Source organism: Colias philodice, chromosome 11 (assembly GCF_061535455.1).
Source record: "Colias philodice isolate Cphi_HAF_F1 chromosome 11, ilColPhil1 Martin Lab GWU primary, whole genome shotgun sequence".
NCBI lineage: Eukaryota > Metazoa > Arthropoda > Insecta > Lepidoptera > Pieridae > Colias > Colias philodice.
The window spans coordinates 5,857,485-5,879,331 of NC_143096.1; the positions used below are offsets into that span (position 1 = coordinate 5,857,485).

At 31.2% G+C, this 21,847-nt stretch overlaps 1 protein-coding gene across 2 annotated transcripts in view; it reads right to left on the reverse strand.

Annotated features, from left to right (window-relative positions):
- Positions 1-4,582: 4,582 nt before the first annotated feature.
- LOC149484605 (uncharacterized) overlaps positions 4,583-21,847 on the reverse strand; it is a 28,312-nt gene continuing 11,047 nt past the window's right edge. For both annotated transcript variants that reach the window (XM_089700810.1, XM_089700811.1), the window contains 6 exons: positions 12,547-12,677; positions 10,904-11,449; positions 7,637-7,825; positions 5,713-6,014; positions 5,321-5,509; positions 4,583-5,175 (listed from right to left, as the gene is read on the reverse strand). In XM_089700810.1, coding sequence (XP_089556936.1) covers positions 4,605-5,175; positions 5,321-5,509; positions 5,713-6,014; positions 7,637-7,825; positions 10,904-11,449; positions 12,547-12,677 — 1,928 coding nt within the window. In that variant the 3' untranslated portion in view covers positions 4,583-4,604. The remainder of the gene's footprint in view (positions 5,176-5,320; positions 5,510-5,712; positions 6,015-7,636; positions 7,826-10,903; positions 11,450-12,546; positions 12,678-21,847) is intronic.

Sequence of the window (21,847 nt, forward strand, 5' to 3'; positions counted from 1 at the left end):
CAACTTGTAGATAATTTTATTGCCTTTCAACTTTTCCTTGAAAGTTTTTCTCTAACATGTACCGTTTTTGAGATTTAAGCGAAAAATGAAAAAATGGACCCATTTCCCCCTCCCCCCACTCCGGGGCTCCTCCTAGTGGCCCGGGGTTTTAGTATGTTTATTACCTAGGGACTCTTGACATGTTTCCGAAGAAACATCTTACGTTACTAACTCACGCACTCTAGACCCCCCTTGGAGGGACTCATTCAATGGACTAAATTGGTTGCAGTTCAACTCTTTAAATTTCTTTAAACTCTTGTATTTCTTTTCTAAATTCAGTACATACAATTATTAGAATGTAATCTAAGTTAAATAAATATATTGTATTAGCCATTTTTTAATAATACATCCGTAATTATGAAATAAAAACTATTTTTTAAGTCGCCATTAGGACGGTTCTCTTATTTTTATATCATAATAATTGCAACGGTGTTACAAAAAAAGAAATGTCATTTTAGCTGTGGTTTTTACAGATAAAAATATTATTATATGTCCCTTATATTTAACAGATATAATCACATAAACGCGACGGTCGAAATCAATACTTTTTGAACATAATATTTTCCAAAGCTTCATATTAAAATATCAATTGTTCTGTTGGGGTTAGTGCACTTTTGACAAAAAGTGGACTGGTTCTTGTCCCAGGTTTTGATAAGCGTGTCTGTATCTTTATTAGTGTTTCGACTTTGTTCGTTGAATCATAGAGTAATTTAAGCGACATTGAACTTGTAAATGTTGGCTATACCTACTTAGTACTGAGATATATATTATGATTTATAAGTAATATACCGTATAATTTCCCATTGTTTTAAGCCAAAGGTAATATATACTTACATAAATTGTAAAGTAACACGTGAACTGTTAAATTGTAATTTTTATTGTAAGATTTTAAAACAGACAAGGTTCTATGTGTATAGGTACTAATAATATTTACAAAAACGCAGTATATAACTTAGGTACTTATAGTAAGGTCATATTATAATGTTTAGCTTTATAAGTAAGCTATTTATGTTAACGGTTAATAAGGTGTAATATCATAATATAGGTAATAGTTACATGATTCCTCTACAGCTATTTCAACATCTCAAAGACAGGTTATAATAGTTAGTTTACTATCGTATTGTATGAGTATACTCATTTAATAAAATATATGCAAAGAAAATCTGTGACAAACTTAATTAAACAATATTATAATATTTTTTAGTGCGTTTTATTGATATTCTTAAAACACTTGTCAACAATTGAAATACACCCAAATATAAATGGAAATGGTAGTTAAATATGGTTGTATATTATATTTTATGAACAGACGTCTCATCTGATTTTATGTATATTTGACAATAAAATACTTTTACAAGCTGTTATGATTGTAAAGTGGAGAGCTTTTAGCTGATTTTGGTCGTATTCAAATTGTTTTCTTTATTTGTATGTAGACATGTATGCAAAAAATGGACCACAATAATGACAAGTCGATAAAAGCACAAAGCCAGAGTCTAGCGATTGTGCCTAACTGTGTTATCCTTTAGAAACATAATACCTATTGTATCACTAGCTTTCTATTAGTCGTATTTTCAAACGCCCTCAATAAAAAGGAAGAAAGTTCTCAATTCGACTGTTTTTTTAGACTTGCAACCTCAGAGCTTTCAACTGTGAGTTTAATTTTATTTTTTTCTAGTTATGATATTTTGAAGGCGATTCGTTATGAAATATATGTATTAAAAATAAAGATAAATTAATACAAAAAAAAACAAATATCATCAGAGTATTAGTCGTTCATTATATAATAACATAGGTATATATAGTTCATTGCGCGTTCAAACAAACAAACTACATCGATATATTATTAAGTAGGATAGATAATAAAGTGCAACAGTCTTAGAAAATAAATTATACCAGAATAGTCATTTATAATTTATATTTATCCCGTCTGAGCAAAATTTCAATGGAAAAATATGAAAATGCTTTATATAATATCAGCACGTGCTTCTCAATTTAGCGTTATTTCTGTATTTTTTTTAATTTGAATGACATCTAATAAAATCTTCATATAAATTATCACTGAGTTTATAATAATATGAGTTTATTTAGTGTTTACTTTAAGGCAATTTAGGTTTATTTTAATAGCTTTATTGTCGATAATTATTACAATTAAAAGTTTGTGTTTGGGTTTCCAGCATTTAATTTAAGGTTGTAAATGTAAAAAGGTCGATTAAATTTTGTTTTGGTATAAAAAGATTAAAAGAGCGGGTACATATTTAAGATATTATACCTAACTAGCAGCTGTGCCGCGCGGATTCTCCCGCGTGCAAAATCAAGTATTTCTATAGCTCATGTGATAGAAATCTTAGATATATAATCTATATTTCTGTAAAGTTTCATCCAAATCCGTCGAGTAGTTTTTACGTGAAAGAGTTATAAATACCATACATCCATATAAGTATGGTATTAGTATCTATGTTGATAGCGATCGATTTAGCAGGTGTATAATATCGATCATAAGACAAAGAGACAAAAAATGCGGAGGCGTAGCCATATTCAATGGTTATATCATGATTACCGTTGTTGAAATTATAAACGTTTTTATTTGATATTCTAAAGGTTTTCTTTTGAGCAGAAACTTAATGTATAACAAGTTATACCTACGTTCTTAGCATTCTAATGAAGAAAAAGGAAGACACTTTCAGAAAATCATTTTATTTACTTTTTACACTTTGACATATTCCGATCGGAACAAAATGTTAGCTGTTCATTATTTTGTTGATATTCAAAAATATATTGTGTAAAAAAATCACGTTCAGTAAGAGGCATAGGTACTTTTTTAATCCATCATTTCAGTTTTAGCACACCTTCGATCTTAATCTTGCTCCGCGCCTGTGAAACACCGTCGTCATAAATAATAATGTTATTATAAAAATGCTTACCAAAATAACTGTAAAACAGGTTCGCCAAAATAGTAAAGGCGCGTGACAATAGTTTAGCGATGTAATAAAATCGACGTTATGCGGTTTTTCTCCATCTACCGGCAACATTAAGGACGGATAATTAATACAAACTAGGTCTCTTTTTTAGAGTATAAGTATTCTTTGAACTAGGTAGGTACAAAATATGAAGTAAGGAAAGTACGATAGTAGCACAGAATACTTAATAGTAGCTAACGCTAATAGTAATTTTATACGCGTTATATTTACTATCTACGATTTTCTAAAAAAGTAAAGTTACGAGAAATTTTACTGTATTCGTATGTAGAATGTAGAATGTAGAATGTTTCATGGTCATATTATTTTATCCCATATATTTCTCATCATATTCATTAGTTTTGTGAGTGTATGATTAACATACATACTACATAGGTAAGTGTGTCAGTTTTTGTATACAATTCTAAAATGAATAGATAGGAAAAACCTCTAATATAAGTGAGGAATTTTTATGTTTATGAAGAAGGACCATGAATGTTAATACACTGTTACCGATTTTAGCATTCTAGGCAGATATTGTAAATTATCTTGATCTTTTTTACGGTACATTTATGAGTAAATGGAGGTGTTTCTTAAAGTGAGTGTTTATAAAGGGAATGATAAACGAAATCTGTTGAATAATTTGCAGCTTATTGTCGTTTTATTTTGGCCAAGGTAGGAATGAAAATAACTCGAAATGTAGATAGTTATTTTTATTTTATTTAAAGTAAAAATTGGTTCACAATAGAACAGTTTTTTTTGTCACATATCACACACGACAACAAAAAATACGGATATTTAGTCAAGTCACTAGACTTTGATTCAGGAGTCAACTGTATATAAGAATGATTGATACCTATTTCAAATTAAAACAGTGTTGCACTATAAGTTTTTAACATTAATCTTCTTTCCAAATATCTGATATTATCGCCAAATTTAAATTAGGTGCTATCACCGCCGCGACCAACGGGATAAGAGATTTAAAATTCAAATTATCCGCAATCCTTTAAAAGATAATCATAAATAAGACAAAATTAGTTTCTCTTGTAATCGAACCGTTAATATTGAAACCAGCCAGATCCCGTTCTGTGTGTGGAATATTCTACGTCACCTTTGCCACCTACTTGGTCCAATGTTAGCTAAATCACATAATTTTATTCGCTTGTCCGATTATATCTTAGGGACGACCATAAAGAGGACAATACCCTTAAACAGTCATCCACGAGTTGGAGTTTTGGCAAGTTGTAGTAAATAATGACCCGGGCTTGGTCATATGTGGTTAACTAATTGCTCTCGGAGAAATATTGTTAAGTTGTCGTACGTAAAAGCCAAATAATCACAATTATGCGGTGTATAGTATACAATGTATTGGAAAATCTGAATGTGATATATTCACTTTAACGCTTTACAAATATGATGCAAGGGTGATAACAGTTAGCATGCAAGAATTATGATCTGATGCAAACAACATTAATCATGAAAATGTAAATATTTACTATCAGTATGTTTTTCTATTTACATATTTTGAATTCACATACCGTATTTTTTGGGAAAATAAAGAGCGGATTAAAAAAATATATTTATTGTCATTTACATATAAAAAATTTCTTTTTAAAATTCATACACTTCCAAATCGGGTTCGGAGTCGTCATCGGTCCCATCTTCTAAATGTATAATTTTTTCTACATTTTCATTAAACGTTACAACAGATTTCCGTCTGGCACGCTGCTTTTCACCAAATTCGTCATCATCTTCTGATTCATCTACATTATCTTTTAACTTATCAATAGATTGAATGACAATGGGACCATCAGGATTCGTCGTTGATATATTAACGATTGTGTCATTTGGAAGTTCATAAGAAACAGTTTTGGGAGTGTGCTTCTCTTCAGGCACTGGTTCCACAATCACTTCTTTGCCCCTTTTTTCAGGTATATCAAGTAGCTCTTCGAGGCTCTTCCCTCTTCTTTTCATATCTTCTATATTGTTCTGAGATATTGTAACTAAATCAGGTGTCCCAACTTGAATATTGTCTGGCGGTATTGTAATAAAATCAGGTTTATCAACTTCAATGTTCTCTGGCGGTATTGTAATAAAATCAGGTTTTTCAACTGCAATAGACTCATTTCGAGATGCTAAACTGTTTTGATCGCTAAAATGGTCATAATGTGGCTTCCTTCTCCTGAAATTCAAATTGAACGCCCTATTTTGGTAAATGAAATAATAATAAGATTACTATCAGCTTATTCTACTTCAATAAAATTAAGTACTGTGCGAAAATATACGTATTATACGTAAAATACTAATAAGAATATGTATATAATTACCATCTGAGATAACCCAATACAGCAATAGCTATAAGGATGATGAATAATGCGACAGCTAGAGCTATGGTGGCCGCCAACAAGCCTGTTTCACGGGCTGGAACAGGACATATCTGGAGACCTTCAAGATAATCTTCCAGCGATAGAACTTGCGCTAGGCCGACAGTTACCACATTATTGTTATTGAGATCTCTGTAAATATAAGTTGTTTATTTTAATAATAGTGATCTCATCAATGTTAATCGAAATTATTTTACTAAATATGTATTATAAAATTATATGAGATTTAGCTAATCATTATTTTTTGCTATGACTTCCTGTGATACAGGAAATGTTTATGCATAACAGTCACAAAGCACATCCAAAGAAGCTATAATATTACGTTTTTTTCTTGCCTGGTTAATTGCGTGACATCAATAGGTTGACTGTTTCTCAGACCATAAATATAAAGTCTGAGTAGTGTCCCTGTTGTATCAATTTCACGTCGTTTTCTAGATTTTTCCTTCATCCTTTGCAACATACGTCCATAACGACGAAGACTGTCCTCCTCATTGCTTTCAGGCACAACAGTTGACTTGAGAGCTTTAATTTCATATCCTACAGCAGTAGTCAGATTATCCAATACTTTACTTTCATCATCAACAAAAGCATTCCGAACAGATACAACTGCTATGTGATTTGTATCTAATAATTTCACCTGTAAAGATAAACATTTAAAAACTGTTAACGAAATAATTTACACAACGAACAAAAGCTTATGTGCAGTCTACAAATATATGCCAAAGGCGTTGTTCAACGGCAGTAAACAAATATTATTACTATATTATGTAAACGGTTAAGGTCAACTGCTTAAACCTCAGTAAACAATATACTTTAGTTATTTTTAAATAAAGTTTTCAACTTCTTTACATTTTGAGGTCGAGTACCGTTGCTTTTATGAGTGAACTTTTTAAAAAATACTCCTGTTATCCAAATCTTCTTTCCATTAAAAATATTTAAGGTTAAAAGTGATACTAAATATCAGAGCAATTATTATTTTTTTAAAGTTATGTAAATTAATCTGTTTAGTGGATTTATTGAACTACCGACGCGGACGCAAGGAATTATGTTTTAAGTCTCGTTTGACCACTTTTGGTATTAGTCACGGATTACTGTTTAATATTTTCTTGTAGCATGTTGATGATTTAATTTTATTCTGTGGTAGAAAGCAGAAGCTTGTAAATTTACACGTGGAAATTTTGCGAATGTAGTTGAACCGTTGCTAATTTGAATACCGACAAAATATGTGGAAAAAACATAGTCATATCTATGACAATAACAGATGATATCTTATGTACGTGCCGCTAGTTTTTGGTGCTTTTTGATAAGTCTAACAGTAAATTTATATCTTAGGAATAAACAAACAGGATATAACAAAAGCGTCACCACAGAACACTCCCATTCAAAACCAGTGGGACTGGTTTACTGCAGTCGCTATTTTTTATTAATTCGTCATTGTTTTTCTTTATTTGAGATTTAATTTAATACATAGAAATACAGACGATTTTATAAACATAGCGGCATTCGTTTTATAAAAAAACTTGAAAGCTAAGAAAATGTTTTTAGGTATAATTAATTGGGACAGAACCTTTGATGTCATAAAAGTTAATCCAAAGCAGAATTACCCGAGTTGGATATTACCTTTGCACAGAGGAGCTAATTAAATTCATTTTATAATATATAAATTACCAATTAGTTAAAGCAAAACGAAGAGGGTAACAAAATCAACGATTAAAATATGTATTTTCAAATACATATATGTTATAGGAATGGGCGAGCAAACAGAATTAAATGTAGCAATAAGAATTTGATATTACGACCCATCATTTTAAGTACCAGGCTTGTTTTGCTTATCAGTCAATTAAAATAACAAATAAAGGTATAAGAAAAAAATTACCTACAATAAATAAATATTATAGAACATTATAACACAAATCGACCTAGTCCCACAGTAAGCTCGGCTCAGTAGGCAGTTACTTTACCACTACGCCAACCGCGTCGTCAACAATAAAATGGGCTGGTCGGTGACTTTATCAGCGTCTCATGATACTGGTCCGAACTCCTAAGTATTAACATGGTGACAAAGCAACAAGTGTTATTAGAGTGTTCAAGTGTTCTATGTATATTAATTCTATTTCTATTCCAAAACTTCATAAAAAAAATTATCAAAATCGGTCCACCCGTTCACGTGTAATGCCGTGACTAAGGGAAATAGGGATTCATTTTTATATGTATATAGAGATTATACTATAACTCCTGTAACAACAGTAGAAAGCTTACCAGAAGTTCAATCGAGCCGGTAAGTCCTCTACCATTCCTATCGGTGGCTTTAACAATGATGCGAGTGTTGTCTTCAAGGTTCGCAGGGTTCCGTACATGCACTGAGCCGGTAATTGGGGCTACTGCTATATTGCTATCAGAACTCCAGTATAATAATTCGGCATTTTCACCTATATCTGCGTCGGTTGCCTGTAATAAAATATACATGAGATGAGAAAAGTGCATTTGTAACTATAATAGATATTTCATTGAAAAGATAAAATCCTTGTTTTTGTTTTGTTTGATTTTATAACCCAATTAAACAATGTCTTGTTAACAAATGCTGCATTATTGAAATTCCATATTCTTCGCAGACAGGCGACACGAATACAGCTGAAAGTGTCGGGTCCTGTCGCCTACATAACTATTCGGTTATTATATAAATATCTATACCAAACACTTGTGTATTTTAACCGAAGAATGGATACTTTAGCTGTAGGCCTATTTATTTATACGTAATTGTAATTAATATTTTTGGTTAGTTTTAGTACCACGTTCGGATAAAATGCTGTATTGTAATCCTTAAAGCAAAATATACAACAATATAATCACTTTACTAAAAACGTAGGTACGTTTAAAATAGTGAATAGCAGCAAAGTTAAGAAAACTACTGAATGCCATTATTTACATTTTGATTTATTTAGACATTATTTTAGATGTAGGTATCTAATTAATTTGTTCGAGGCGAGATAATAAAGCTTTGTAATCATATTATATGTCAATAAATGAGTATTAAATTTATTATTTTTCTTCTAGGCACTAACATAATGAATGAGTAGGTAATGTTATTTTGCTTAATAGATATTTATTTTTCAAAAACAGATGCTTTTTTCAGTCGGCAAAAAATGAATTTTTTGAGACAAGTCTTTATAATTTATAATCCTTACTATTTCACCTATGTCTAGCTTTACGTGTCTGCCTTATTATACAATCCAGACAATCGTTTGAAAGCATTTATCAAAATTACAAAATAGCAGCGATAAACAATAGACAGTATTTCAGAAAACGCATTCACCTACTGACCGTATCACCTTCATTGACTAAATAAGGAGCTAAGCTTTCATAATCCAACCCCAATATATAGTTTGCGTTAGATAAGTGCTTGTGCATTAAATTGTAATTATTTAAAAGTTTACATTTCTTTTAAGCCAATATAGAGTTTGCCACGTAATATCATCGATAACTCCTGCTATAATATGAATGCGATAATTTGTATGTTTGTTTGTTACTACTTCACGCAAAAAATGCTGAAACGATTTTCATGAAATTTGGCAAACACATAGAGGATAACTTGGAATTAATTTAATTTATTAATACATAGGATAGTTTTTATCCCGAAAATCCTATGGGAACGGGAACCATGCGGGTTTTTCTTTTACTAAGCGAAAAGCTGCAGGTGAAAAGCTAATACAAATTTAATTTATGTGTTTAGTTTCATTATGTGGTTTGAGGTTACTCATTATATTCTATGAATTGAATTACATGTTTGATTATGAATTTATCATTTTAAGTTGTTTTGTTAGCCACCAAACCATCTTTAGTCTTTAAAATTTTCCAATTTAAAAATATTCATACATTTAAAATATCGCATCTCTTTTCATTTAACGGAAAAGCAAAACAAAGGAAAACTGAATTAGCAAACGTGTATCTTATTACATATTCATTTAATTATTCCCTGTACTGTAATTTTACAGGATTAGAAACAGGCTCATTGGGTATTGGGTAATTTTTATATATAACAAACGTATTATTATTTCTTATAAAATAATATTGTAAATTAAATTTTGGTGGCCATATAATTTTAGATAATAATATGTTACAGTAGTGATGTAACATAGCCTAAAAAGGTGTACCAATATTTGTATTGTACGCAAATATGTTAAAACCTTATGCAGTAAGCGACAATAAAATATTTTTAGAGTGTAATTGACAATTGGTGTTGACCTAATCAATAAAAAACTATAAGGATATAGGATAAATATGTGAGCACGAATGTTTTTTCTACAATGCAATGGCATGAGTCATCGTTTGTTTTAAAAAACACGCTGTTGATGATGAGTTGGTCGCATTTATAATTAATAAATATCATTCATATCAAGAATTCATATTGATTTATTTTCAATGTCTTGTTATACTAGCTGCGCCCCGCGGTTTCACCCGCTTGGCTCCGCTCCTGTTGGTCTAAGCCTTAGCCGTCCTCGATAAATGGGCTATCTAACACCGAAATATTTTTTCAAATCGAAACAGTAGTTCTTGAGATTAGCGCGTTCAAACAAACAAACTCTTCAGCTTTACAATATTAGTATAGATAATATAAAATAAATAAGTATAGATTATTATAGGTGTGGACTGTCGTAGGCTGAAGTCTGATTTGTTTTCTATTTGTAGGAGTAACTCATAACTCTGATTAATTATTTTAAAATAAAGATTACTTCCAGTAGAGTTGAAATGTCAAAGTTTTCAATATATTGCTTTCTTATTGAATGTCTATTTTTATCCTAGTGGGACAACCTACGCGTATGTTGGGCTATTTTCCGATAATTTTAGTTGTTGCAAAATGTACTTGAACACGGTCAATAAAATTAAATCGAAAAAGAAATGTGTTTTCATGTCACATTGTATGCATAAACTCGTGCAAATCCGCCTTGTAAGTAATATAGTCTGTGGTAATATAATATTTTATATTTTATTTTCTATAAAATGTTATTCAGCTACATTCCCGAGCGATGAAAAGCAACCCTTTTGTAACGGAGTAAAATTATTTTTAATATTCATTGTCTTACTCCAACAATTAAAGAATAAAAAAGGTAAATAATATTGTAAAAAATAGAACAGCATTATTCAGATGAAGTAACATTGAGTATTGTACCGGTTAGATGTTTTTATTTGTTTCTTCTTATTTTGGTCGCGTGAGATTCTGAGCTGAATCACAATTTTGGCGGCTACGAACGTTCTTTGAATAACAAAATATGCTAAATTTAAAGTAACATTGTCTTCGGTTTTAATCATGGATTACTTTCCTGATAATTACAACTTTCTTCTGACGGAGATTGTAAAATATTCTATTGAAAGCTTTGTTTGAATTTTTTGTGAATGTTTTTTGTAAACTCTCTAGTTTATCTTACGAAAATATTGATAACAAATACTGAAAGATACATATTTTTCTGTAATTATTATCTATAACAAATAAATAATCTATATGAATAAAAAATCATATTCTCTACTTACTTTTAATTCAGCGAGTGCTCTAGGAAGAATGAATTCCTCTATACTTCCTCGAGGATATCCAACCGTTATCGGTTCGTTTTCCTTTCCTACAAATATTGGCGCATTATCATTTATATCTAGAACTATAAGGTTCACCAAAGATCGTCTCGGGTTATATTGTATACTGTCGGTTAATATCCAATTATTTGGCCCGTAGTCGTAAGATTTCGGGTCACTTTCAACATCTGTGCTTAACGACCGTTTCCTCCTCAGTTCATTGTCGCAGTATAAATTTAATTCGACTTGAACTTGCGATACGTGCATGAAGGCAATAGATTCATGTTCCCTGTCTATAGAACGGGTGTGTAATCCGTTTTGGTCAACGTATATCCAGGTTTGGTCGATTGGCCATTTGTTTACGAGTTGATACTGGCAGTCGGGATAAGCTTCGAGCGGTACCAAGTTCAAATAAGGTTCCTCTTCATAACGTTCAATGATCAGCAGTGGAGGCAAAGTTATTGTATCGTTACACAAAACTGAACTTGAGGCGTCTACTGTTAGCTGAATCTGTAAAAATATATTTGTTTATAGTTTTTTATTGTAATAAATAAAATACACAAGCATTTGCAATATTTTGCCAACTATTCCATTGTTCGATTCAATTAAATTGGAAACTTGATGAAAATTTAGAGAAGTTTGATAATATAACAACGAAAGGCGATCAAATTATGTAGATTTAGATTGAAATGAAATTCTTCTCTGTATTCTAAAATTTGGAACTAATATAAGATAGATTATGATCACACTTTAACAATAATTTTATTTTAATTTAAAGATTGGTTCTGAAGAGCGTGAATGGCCCTTTAATATCCAAAATTATATCCTTTATTAGCGGCTAGTGTCATAAAATCCCATGTATTCAAAGGATAAATGATGTCCAGATAATATATGTGACCATAAAAATAACATTGACTCGTGTGTTTGTGTACAATTTTAGGTTGTTTAAACGTAAGAATCATCTGTACAAATACTGTTCAATAATGTTAGCAAACTTTGTCACTTGAACCTTTTGTGAAAACTTAAACAGCTTTTACTTTAATAGCTTCCTCTGTATCCATTGGATTGTTATACGTTATCATATTTTCTTATGGGGCGGCCATAAATTTCGGGAGGTTCTTATAAGAATTGCTCGACTCCCTTTTCCCCTGGTTTTATGACTTGAGATTTGCCTCGATTTTTCAACATGTGATTATTGTAAGTAAGAGTGTTTTGTTTTGTAAATTGTTTTTATTTTAAAGATTACGATATTTGTTTTAGAATTTTGAACTGATTGGAACTTATGCATGCATGCGTCGTTTGTTTAGGAACAGTATTAGATATAAAAACAAATACGTTTATAACGGTATTATACGGTTTAAGTAAGTTATTTTATATGTTAAACAATGGAGCCATGTTTCCTGAATAAGAAAGAAGAAAACAGATTTCACAAATGTATTACTATTACGTTTTATGGATAAGTAACTATGTGATCAAGGGACGAAACTTCGTTTATTCCTCTGGGAATCAAACCCGACATCTTAGTTCAATCCACGTATAAACTTCTGTAGCCAGGAGGTATTCAAGTGTTTTCTTAATGAAGCTTATGTAATTAATAAAATTATTACCGTTGCAGAGGCGGAGACCCGGGTTATGACTGTAGTTGCAACAGCGAGGAAGCTGTAGGTACCGACATCTGTTGGTGCTGAAGAATGGATCTCACCATTGCCATTGATAGAGAGGCGTTCCTGTAAATGTGCTGAAATAAAAGAAATCAATTATAACACTTTTAGGTGATAATAAGCTATTATGCTAGTCTTCTTCACTATTTGTTAGATTTTTTTTTAAATTACGGTATCCATATATTTACACTAATATTCCTTTAAAAATTTAAAATATTACATTGTTGCATAGTTTCATTTTAATTCGTAAATATTCATTCATAATTAGATTTCCAAGGAAAAATATCTATTCATAAAAACAACTCTATAAAGACAGTATTAAGTAACATAAATCATTTAATGTGTAGATTATATTGAATCAGAAATATAGCAATATATTAAGGCAAATGGTACGTTAACGTCGTTTATCCAAATTAACAGACGCCGTATAAAACTTAATAAATTGTTGAACACAATATTTCTGCTTCTTTATTACGTTCTCAATTTTTATGCTCGATCATTATATTTAAATGAAGTAATTAAGCCTAAATAGATAAACGAGATTATTCATATTTTCATTCCATTTATAATTTTTTCCCAGATCAAATGTTCATTAATAATATTCTGGATTTCGTTCCTGCCCAATTAATTTACTGGACGGAGTTATTAAAACAGCAAGTACTTACACTTAGTAATGATTGAGTGATTTAAAATTTATTTATGGATTGGATTAAAATGCGTCAATAGAAATTAAATAACTCTATATATACTCTATGTATTATGATTGCAATAACAGAAAAAATTATGGCAGCTCTATTAAGAACACAAAGGAAATTTAGAACCCCATAATATTTAATGTGTTGTGCTCTATGCAAGTGAAATTACCTCATCTGAATACAACTCGCGACAAAATTCTAGTAGGTACCTACTTATTTAAAAGTTTAAACCAAGGTAACTGAAAACTGAGAAACTTGTGGTCGCATGCGATCCACCGCTAGGTAACAATAACAATGTTTAAACTGAACCTTTTCTAGTAATTTCATAACTGGTGTATATCCTTTAACCCATTGAGCCCCGAACGGCCAGTTCCGACCGCGACACAATAGAAAATCTATTGTGTCGCGGTCGTCGTCGGTAGTGATTCCGGGGCCTGATGGATTAACGTGTAAACAAAGCAGCTTTCAAAGTTTTTATTTAAATAATTGACGTACAATATATTATATAAAATACGATTTTAATGGCAAATAAAGCAAATGGATATCTGTGTCTTAAAATTAAAAAAAATCAATACTACCAAGTCTACAAACGACCTTTTTTGATGTAATAACCTTTTATGAATCGTTACTTGACGATAAATGATTTTGTTAAAATAAGTTTAGTACGTGACTAGAGAGCATCAAGTGAACTTATTCAAAAGTCTGGCATTTGAATCCTTTCATATCATATCCGATGTCATTGAGTCTATATACCTAATAAATCTTTCGATCTATTGTTATTGACATGCAGCAATGCATTTGATCTATACGTGCTTATTTTATATCTAATACTTAATCTATACTAATATTATAAAGCTGAAGAGTTTGTTTGTTTGTTTGTTTGTTTGAACGCGCTAATCTCGGGAACTACTGGTCCGATTTGAAAAATTCTTTCAGTGTTAGATAGCTCATTTATCGAGGAAGGCTATAGGCTATATATTATCACGCTACGACCAACAGGAGAGGAGCCAGGGGGGTGAAACCGCGCGGAGCAGCTAGTCGAGAATAATCTTTTTGACTTATGGATATAATTTCCGATTCAGATGTGTGATAATTTGTTAGCAGTTAACCTTAACTGAATGCCATAAATATTGACAAAGAGAGGAACTAAAATTTAATTATGCAATATTATAATATATTATGCAAAATAGTACAACGTCAGAGATAAATGGAGTTGCCGCTAAGCATCAGCTTATTTATGTTGATATAAACTCACGTATTTATTGGGGATCGAAACAGGAAATTCATATTAGCATTCATAGCGTTTGTTCCTATAACATCGATATTAGTTTTATGAGCCTAGGGCAATGTTTTGTATTGCGCTCTATATGAATCACTAATGTTAGTAACCCTACGAATATCATGTTTATATCCGAATATGTGCTTATATTTCTCTCAATATCGTATGGCATTATTAGCTGTGTGTATATGTGTACTTGTGTCATACTTTTGTTCAATAAAAGGTATCGAGTTTATTTTCAATGCACTTTGATATCCAAGTGGGCGATATGCCTTGTACAGAATACACATATGAAGACATTATCTATACAGGAATTTGCAATCCTTATTATCTTGAAAGCTCATATTCGTAACGTAATGTTTTAAAAGTTATGATCTTGCAAAAACAGTAAAGTGACGGGTAGCATTTATATTGTAGGTTTAAAAGCGTTCGCAGATCAAAGTTGTCATTCGCGTAGGTTTCAAGATTAATGATACTGCAGTTTCATACGGGTTGAATTTCATATTTATACATTTAAGTACATAATATCAATATATCATATATTCAAATAAAAAGTCGTTGCATCTTTTATCAAATCTATTATTTCAATTGGCGACAAATTTGAAGAGCAGTGGCGACAGTGGCGACAAATTTGAAGAGTATTCGTAGTGGCTTAATAAATTTCAAGTTTTAGATATGCATTTTGTAATAGTATCTATTTCGGTATTGTTGGATTGTGTTCTAAATGTATGTATTAATTTAATAAATGTTAATTTCAAGATACGATTTTTGTACTTATTTGGTAAATAAGAGACATAGATTCCTTGAAAATATTAAATTTATACCAATATTGAATTGTTAAGCTTTCAACCATATGTCCCGTTTTCAATATAAGGGCATATGAGACATCTGTTTGAACAATTGAAGTAGGTGTAGGACGAAGGTATGTCGAAACAATTTTCAGTTTGTTTTGTGTGTACTAAAATAGAAGAAGTTTAGGACAAATTAATACAATTTCTATATCGAATTAACATAAGGCATACTAGAGATACCTATCTGATGTATTGTTTGTGATGACGAAGAAGGTTTGAAATGAAGGTTAATAAAATATTTAAACCCTTTTAATTGTTTATTTTAATGGACCTGTGACTCGTATTGTTAAGCCCTTGAAAGTTTTATTATCAATCGATCAATTCAACCGCGATTGTTCGATAAAAGATAATATGCATCGAATGTAAATGGAAATGTAATATGTCATCCAAATGATGCATTTACCGGGTGCATGTGTAGAAATTGCATTGGAACATCAGTGGAATGAATTTGCAGCTGAGCGTTCAATTTGCCTTTGAATTTAACCTTAAGATTAAGATGAATTGCATTGCTAAATAACGCGTAACATCCAAAATGATGAATGCAAAATTTTAGACACAAGACTTTTACCCTAAAACCATTTTCATTTGAATAGTTCTGTCATTACTGAATTAGCGCAATTATGTATAAGCAAATGTGAAGTAATAAAATGTTGTGTAACAAACTTATGAGTTGAAATTGCAGTTGGATGCTGAATTACCATTATAAATTTGAAATCAAAATGTAAACATATAGGCATTAATCTCATATATATCAAATGTGAAAATTATTTATATGCGGTTTAATAATACTCCATTGAAATGTTACATTTTTTAGGCCTAACCTTGCATTTTTTAGAGGACGCAATTTTATGTTTTTGATGTGTAGGGGGGGTCAGTGAGTAGCCAAAACCAAGTTTGTGGGGTTGCCACCCTTGTCCCACGGCCGCCATCTTGAAAATAGCGGTTGAAATGGTTTTTACGATATATCTCTTAAACTATTTGTCTGATAAAAAAAATTGTTAGCATTATTTGTTGCAAATTAAATTTTCTACAACTTTTGTCCAGTAACTTTTTATCGTAGAACTATAAATAAAAAATTTATAAGCGAAAACGTTAAGAAATTAGAGCTTTTTATATTATGTGCTGTGTATATACCTCCCCCCGTTCAAAAACATATCCTTGAGCATTTTATTGACAACACTAATCGTATTTTAGAATCTCGCGACAATACACTAATAATGGGTGATTTTAATCTAAGTTCGGTACTATGGCCTAATGATAAAAACATCATATCTCAGTATTGTTCTCTACCTGGTCCACTAGGGCAGACATTAATCGATTTTGCCGCTTTAAATAATTTAAAACAATATAATACAGTATTGAATCACCAAGGTAAAATTCTGGACTTAATTCTATCGACAGAGACCGTTGAGTATATGCAGGAAAGCAAGTATGTGCTTAGCAGCAATATTGACCAATACCATCCCCCCCTGGAGTTTGTTTTGTCTTGTTACAGTAGTCCAAGTCTTCCATCCCAAACTCCTGGTGATAAATATAACTTCCACAAAGCAGATTTCGATAAAATTATATGCGAACTCAACTCTATATCTTGGACTAATGAATTCGCAGATCTAACGAACGTAAACGATATGGTAAACATGTTTTATAAAATAATAAGAAGTGCCATCGCGAAACACGTACCTTTAAGTAAGACCAACCATAAAAAATATCCCTGTTGGTATAGCAGAGAACTTATAAAATTGCTTAATGAAAAATATAAAATACGAAAAAGATTTATTAAGTACAGAAATCCTTTGGATGAGCTTTCTTTTTTGCTACTGAAAAAGCGTTGTGCATCATTAATTGAATCTTGTTATAAGAACTATATAAAGCACATTGAGGATTCCTTATCAAAAAATCCAAAATTATTTTGGACACATATGAAAAACAAGCGCCAGAATAAAAGTACCTATCCTTCTTCAATGTATCTAGGTGACAGGCAGGCCTCTAATGGTTCTGACATCTCCAATCTCTTTGCATCCTTTTTCGCATCTGTCTATAAATCGCCTTCTACCACTTCGTTACACTATCATGATTCCAATTTACAATGTTCTTCATTAGTCAATATTCTAGCTGAATTGTCTTTTTCGGAAAGTGACGTACGTATTGGCCTAAAAAAGTTAGACCGTAATAAAGGAGCCGGGTCCGATGGTTTACCTTCTTTATTTGCAGTTGAATGTCATGTCGCCCTTTCCTTACCCCTCTCAATTATATTCAATAAATCAATAGCTTCTGGTATCTTTCCTAGTGCATGGAAAGAGTCTAGGGTTGTTCCCATTCCCAAATGTGGTAACTCAACATCTGTGACGGACTATAGGCCAGTTTCTATACTACCTGTCTTTGGCAAATTGTTCGAGATTTTGATAAGACCAAAAATAACGTGGCACATAAAACAATTGATTTCACACCAACAGTTTGGTTTCCACAAAGCTCGATCCACAACAACGAACCTCACCTCGTTTGCGACCTTTTTGACGGATTCAGTAGACGCTAATATCCCAGTTGACACCATATATACTGATATAAGCAAAGCTTTTGATACCGTAGACCACAAGGCTCTAATTCACAAACTTTCTTCTTTTGGTATCACAGGAAACTTGCTGAATTGGTTTTCCTCGTACTTAAACGGTCGGATTTCGAGGGTGGTTGTTGGCGGATATTCGTCTCAACCTTTTTCAAACCTATCAGGCGTTCCCCAGGGATCGGTTTTGGGCCCAATCCTGTTTAATATTTTTATAAACGATGTCGTACCACTTTTTAAATACAGTAAATGTTTTCTATACGCTGATGACCTCAAACTCGCAAAACAAATAAATAATAAAGACGATGCTCTTTATTTACAAGCTGACTTAAATTGCTTGGTGGACTGGTGTTTGACAAACGGTTTAGCTCTGAACACAGATAAGTGTAAGTATATACGTTTTTCGCGAAGTACACTCAGTAACACACAGACATACACTATAAATAATAAGATATTGGAAGAAGTAACCACTATTAAAGATCTCGGAGTTGTTTTTGATAATAAAATTAAATTTAACACCCATATCGACACTGTTGCAAATAAAGCCTTTCAAATGCTAGGCTTTGTAATCAGAAACACAAAAGAATTCAGGAAACCACAAACTAAGATCAAACTTTTTTCGGCTCTAGTTCGACCCGGTCTTGAATATTGCTCTCAAGTCTGGTCACCGCACTACGAGGTACATATTAAGCGTCTAGAGAAAATCCAAAAACGTTTCCTGTGGCACCTAACGTATCAATGCAATAAAGCAAAATTGTTACCGACGTATGAAAATCAATTAAAACACTTTAATCTCCATCGTTTATCGGACAGGAGACAGTTATTGGACATGAGCTTTTTGTACAAATTAGTTAATGGTTTGTTGGACTGCCCGTTTCTTATTGAGAGAATAAATATTAACGCACCTTCGAGGTTGCCCCGTGTAGATAAATACGCCCCTTTTTCGACCAAAATATCTAAAACCAACCTGGGTCAGAATGCCACAATAAATAGGCTCTTAAAACAGTATAACAAAGTGTCAAAAGATCGTGCAATAGACATAGACATATTCTCAGACAGTCTTCCAAAATTTAAAAATAATGTTGTTGCTTCATTTGTCTCATGATTAACATCATTGTCCCGGTCAAGTTTTGTGTGTTTACTATTATATCAATTTTAAATGTTTAGTCAATTTAGATTTATAAGTTAATTATTTACATTTTTTTGTTTTCTCATAGTTCTCAACATAAAAAAATATTTAAATGTAAGATACTAACTATCACTGTTTTCTTTTTAACTTATTTTTTTCAAATTAATCGTTGTAGTTATTGTCATAATATGTAACCGTAAACCGTTTTATTTCGCATGTGGTGTTAGCCTTTAAGTAGTTATTACATTTATGTAAGTTATTTTGTAATCTTTTTTTTGTATGCTTGTACTGATGTAATAACTGTTGGCTGACCTTAAATAAATAAATAAATAAATAAATAAATTCAATAAAACTTTTTTTTATCATTTTACGAAGAAATGATATCAGACCATTTTTGTAGATTGTTTTTCGAGGAACAACTTTTATATACAACATTTTTTCATTACGTCAATATCTAAGGTTTTACAGCGCTCTGAAGTGAGTACTATTTTTCAGTACTCCTAACTATACATATAATGGCTATTGGCTCTTTTCCCAGACTCCAGAACAATGGAAGCACACTGCAGAACATTTCAGCCCTGCTTTTCGACGTAAAAAAAACGCGCTTCCAGACTTCAAGTCAGTTCAGTCAAAAATTAATTATTAATAATATTGCAAAATTAATTATTAATTATTAAAAATATTAAAAACAATTACTGATGACAAATTATTATTAGTACACACATAATATATTATGTATACTGTATAGTTAAGAGTACTGAAAAATAGTACTCACTTCGGAGCGCTGTAAAATCTTAGCTATTTACTTAATGAAAAAATGTTGTATATAAAAGTTGTTCCTCAAAAAACAATCTACAATAATGGTCTGATATCATTTCTTCGTAAAACGATAAAAAAAAGTTTTATTGAAAAATATAAATATCTCTAATTTCTGAACATTTTCGCTTATAACTTTTTTATTTATTGTTCTACGACAAAAAGTTACTGGACCAAAGTTGTAGAGAATTTAATTTGCAACAAACAATTTTTTTTATCAAATAAATAGTTAAAGAGATATATCGTAAAAACCATATCAACCACAATTTTCAAGATGGCGGCCGTGGGACAAGGGTGGCGACCCCACAAACTTGGTGATAGCTTCACACTGAACCCCCCTACACATCAAAAAAATAAAATTACGTCCTCTAAAAAATGCAACCCCAAATGTAACTTTTCAATGGAATATAAATATTAATCAGTTGTCGAGATAAGGAATGTCGATGACATCACGAAATTTTTCAATGAATAAAAAGTTGTGGTGTGAAGATGGATGAAGGTAACAATGTAACATTTTGGAGGCGTAAAAGTACACAAATTGATTTAACTGATAAGAGCATTAAGTTCAGTGAATCAGTAACAGATACGGATGCAACAAAACAAAAGAGATTTAAATTTAAACGAAAAGGTGTCAATGACTATCTTGTAGGTATTTGTAGTATCTTTCTTGGACCATGGAAGCTTATTGAAAATTTATTTACTTGTTTTAAATTATTTTTATCATACAAAGACAACCACGGAGACTACTAAAAGCTCATTCAATATTTAGAAATAAATTTATGTTAGGTATGTGGAATTTATGTTGAAACATTTTATTAAACACTTATAAAAATAAAACTAGACTAAACCTATCTTGATGACCTTGTTATTTATTATGCGCTATTCATTTAAAAAAATTCTGCTTCTGCTTCTCCTTTAAAACCTCATATACCGTACCTAATTCTCATGAGGACTTGCAAAAGAAATGCTTTTTAAGTACGTACTTAAATTACTGTATATTATGAATAGAATGTTGCAATAAATGAATGAAACGCACATCCATTAATTGCTACAGGATTGGAAATTTCCTTATCCCTTGGGCGTTGAATTGAGCTAACTGCCAAAGGAATGTAACAAGCGGCGCCTGTATGTACATTGAACACAGAATAGCACATGCATACATAAATAGCTTGTTTTGTCGTGTCGCTGGTTAATTAGAGGAACAATTGCCATTCTGATAAGTTACTTTACAATTTCATATAGATATAGATACATGTATTCATCATTGAAACAAGATTATGCTGATGTTTTCTTTTTATTAAATTTAATTGATGCCCTCTTGCATAATAATATGCAATCATATATTAATTATAATTAAGTATATTTGTTTAATTTTACATCAGCGAAATGAATAATTTCACTAAGGGCCGATTTTTCAATGCTTGGATAAAACTTATCCATCCAATAAAGTATCACACATTAATATTAAAATGTCACATAAACTGTCAAATACGGGCAATTAGAATACGTTTTTAAAATGGTAGTTTTATACATTATTCAACGAATAAGTTTTATCCAAGAATTGAAAAATCGGCCCTAAGAATTTCTGATAACACACGATTTTGATAATCTTGTCACATTGTTAAAACAATAATTATAAAAAAATAAATAACATCATATGCGTTAATCTCATAACCGTATAGATACGTAGATACATATTATTATGACTCATATTAATTAATATAAAAATAAATATGCACATTTAAATATCTATAATGACGTAACTACTTTTATCGTGACAAAATCAAACGTTTATCTCGAGAAAAAAAGAGCGCCAAAAGTGGTTTATCGCAGATAAAACCAAAACTAAAAGTAATTACACAAAATGCTCTGACAAATATCTTGCAAATGTTTTAATATAATTGTTTATGAATAAAA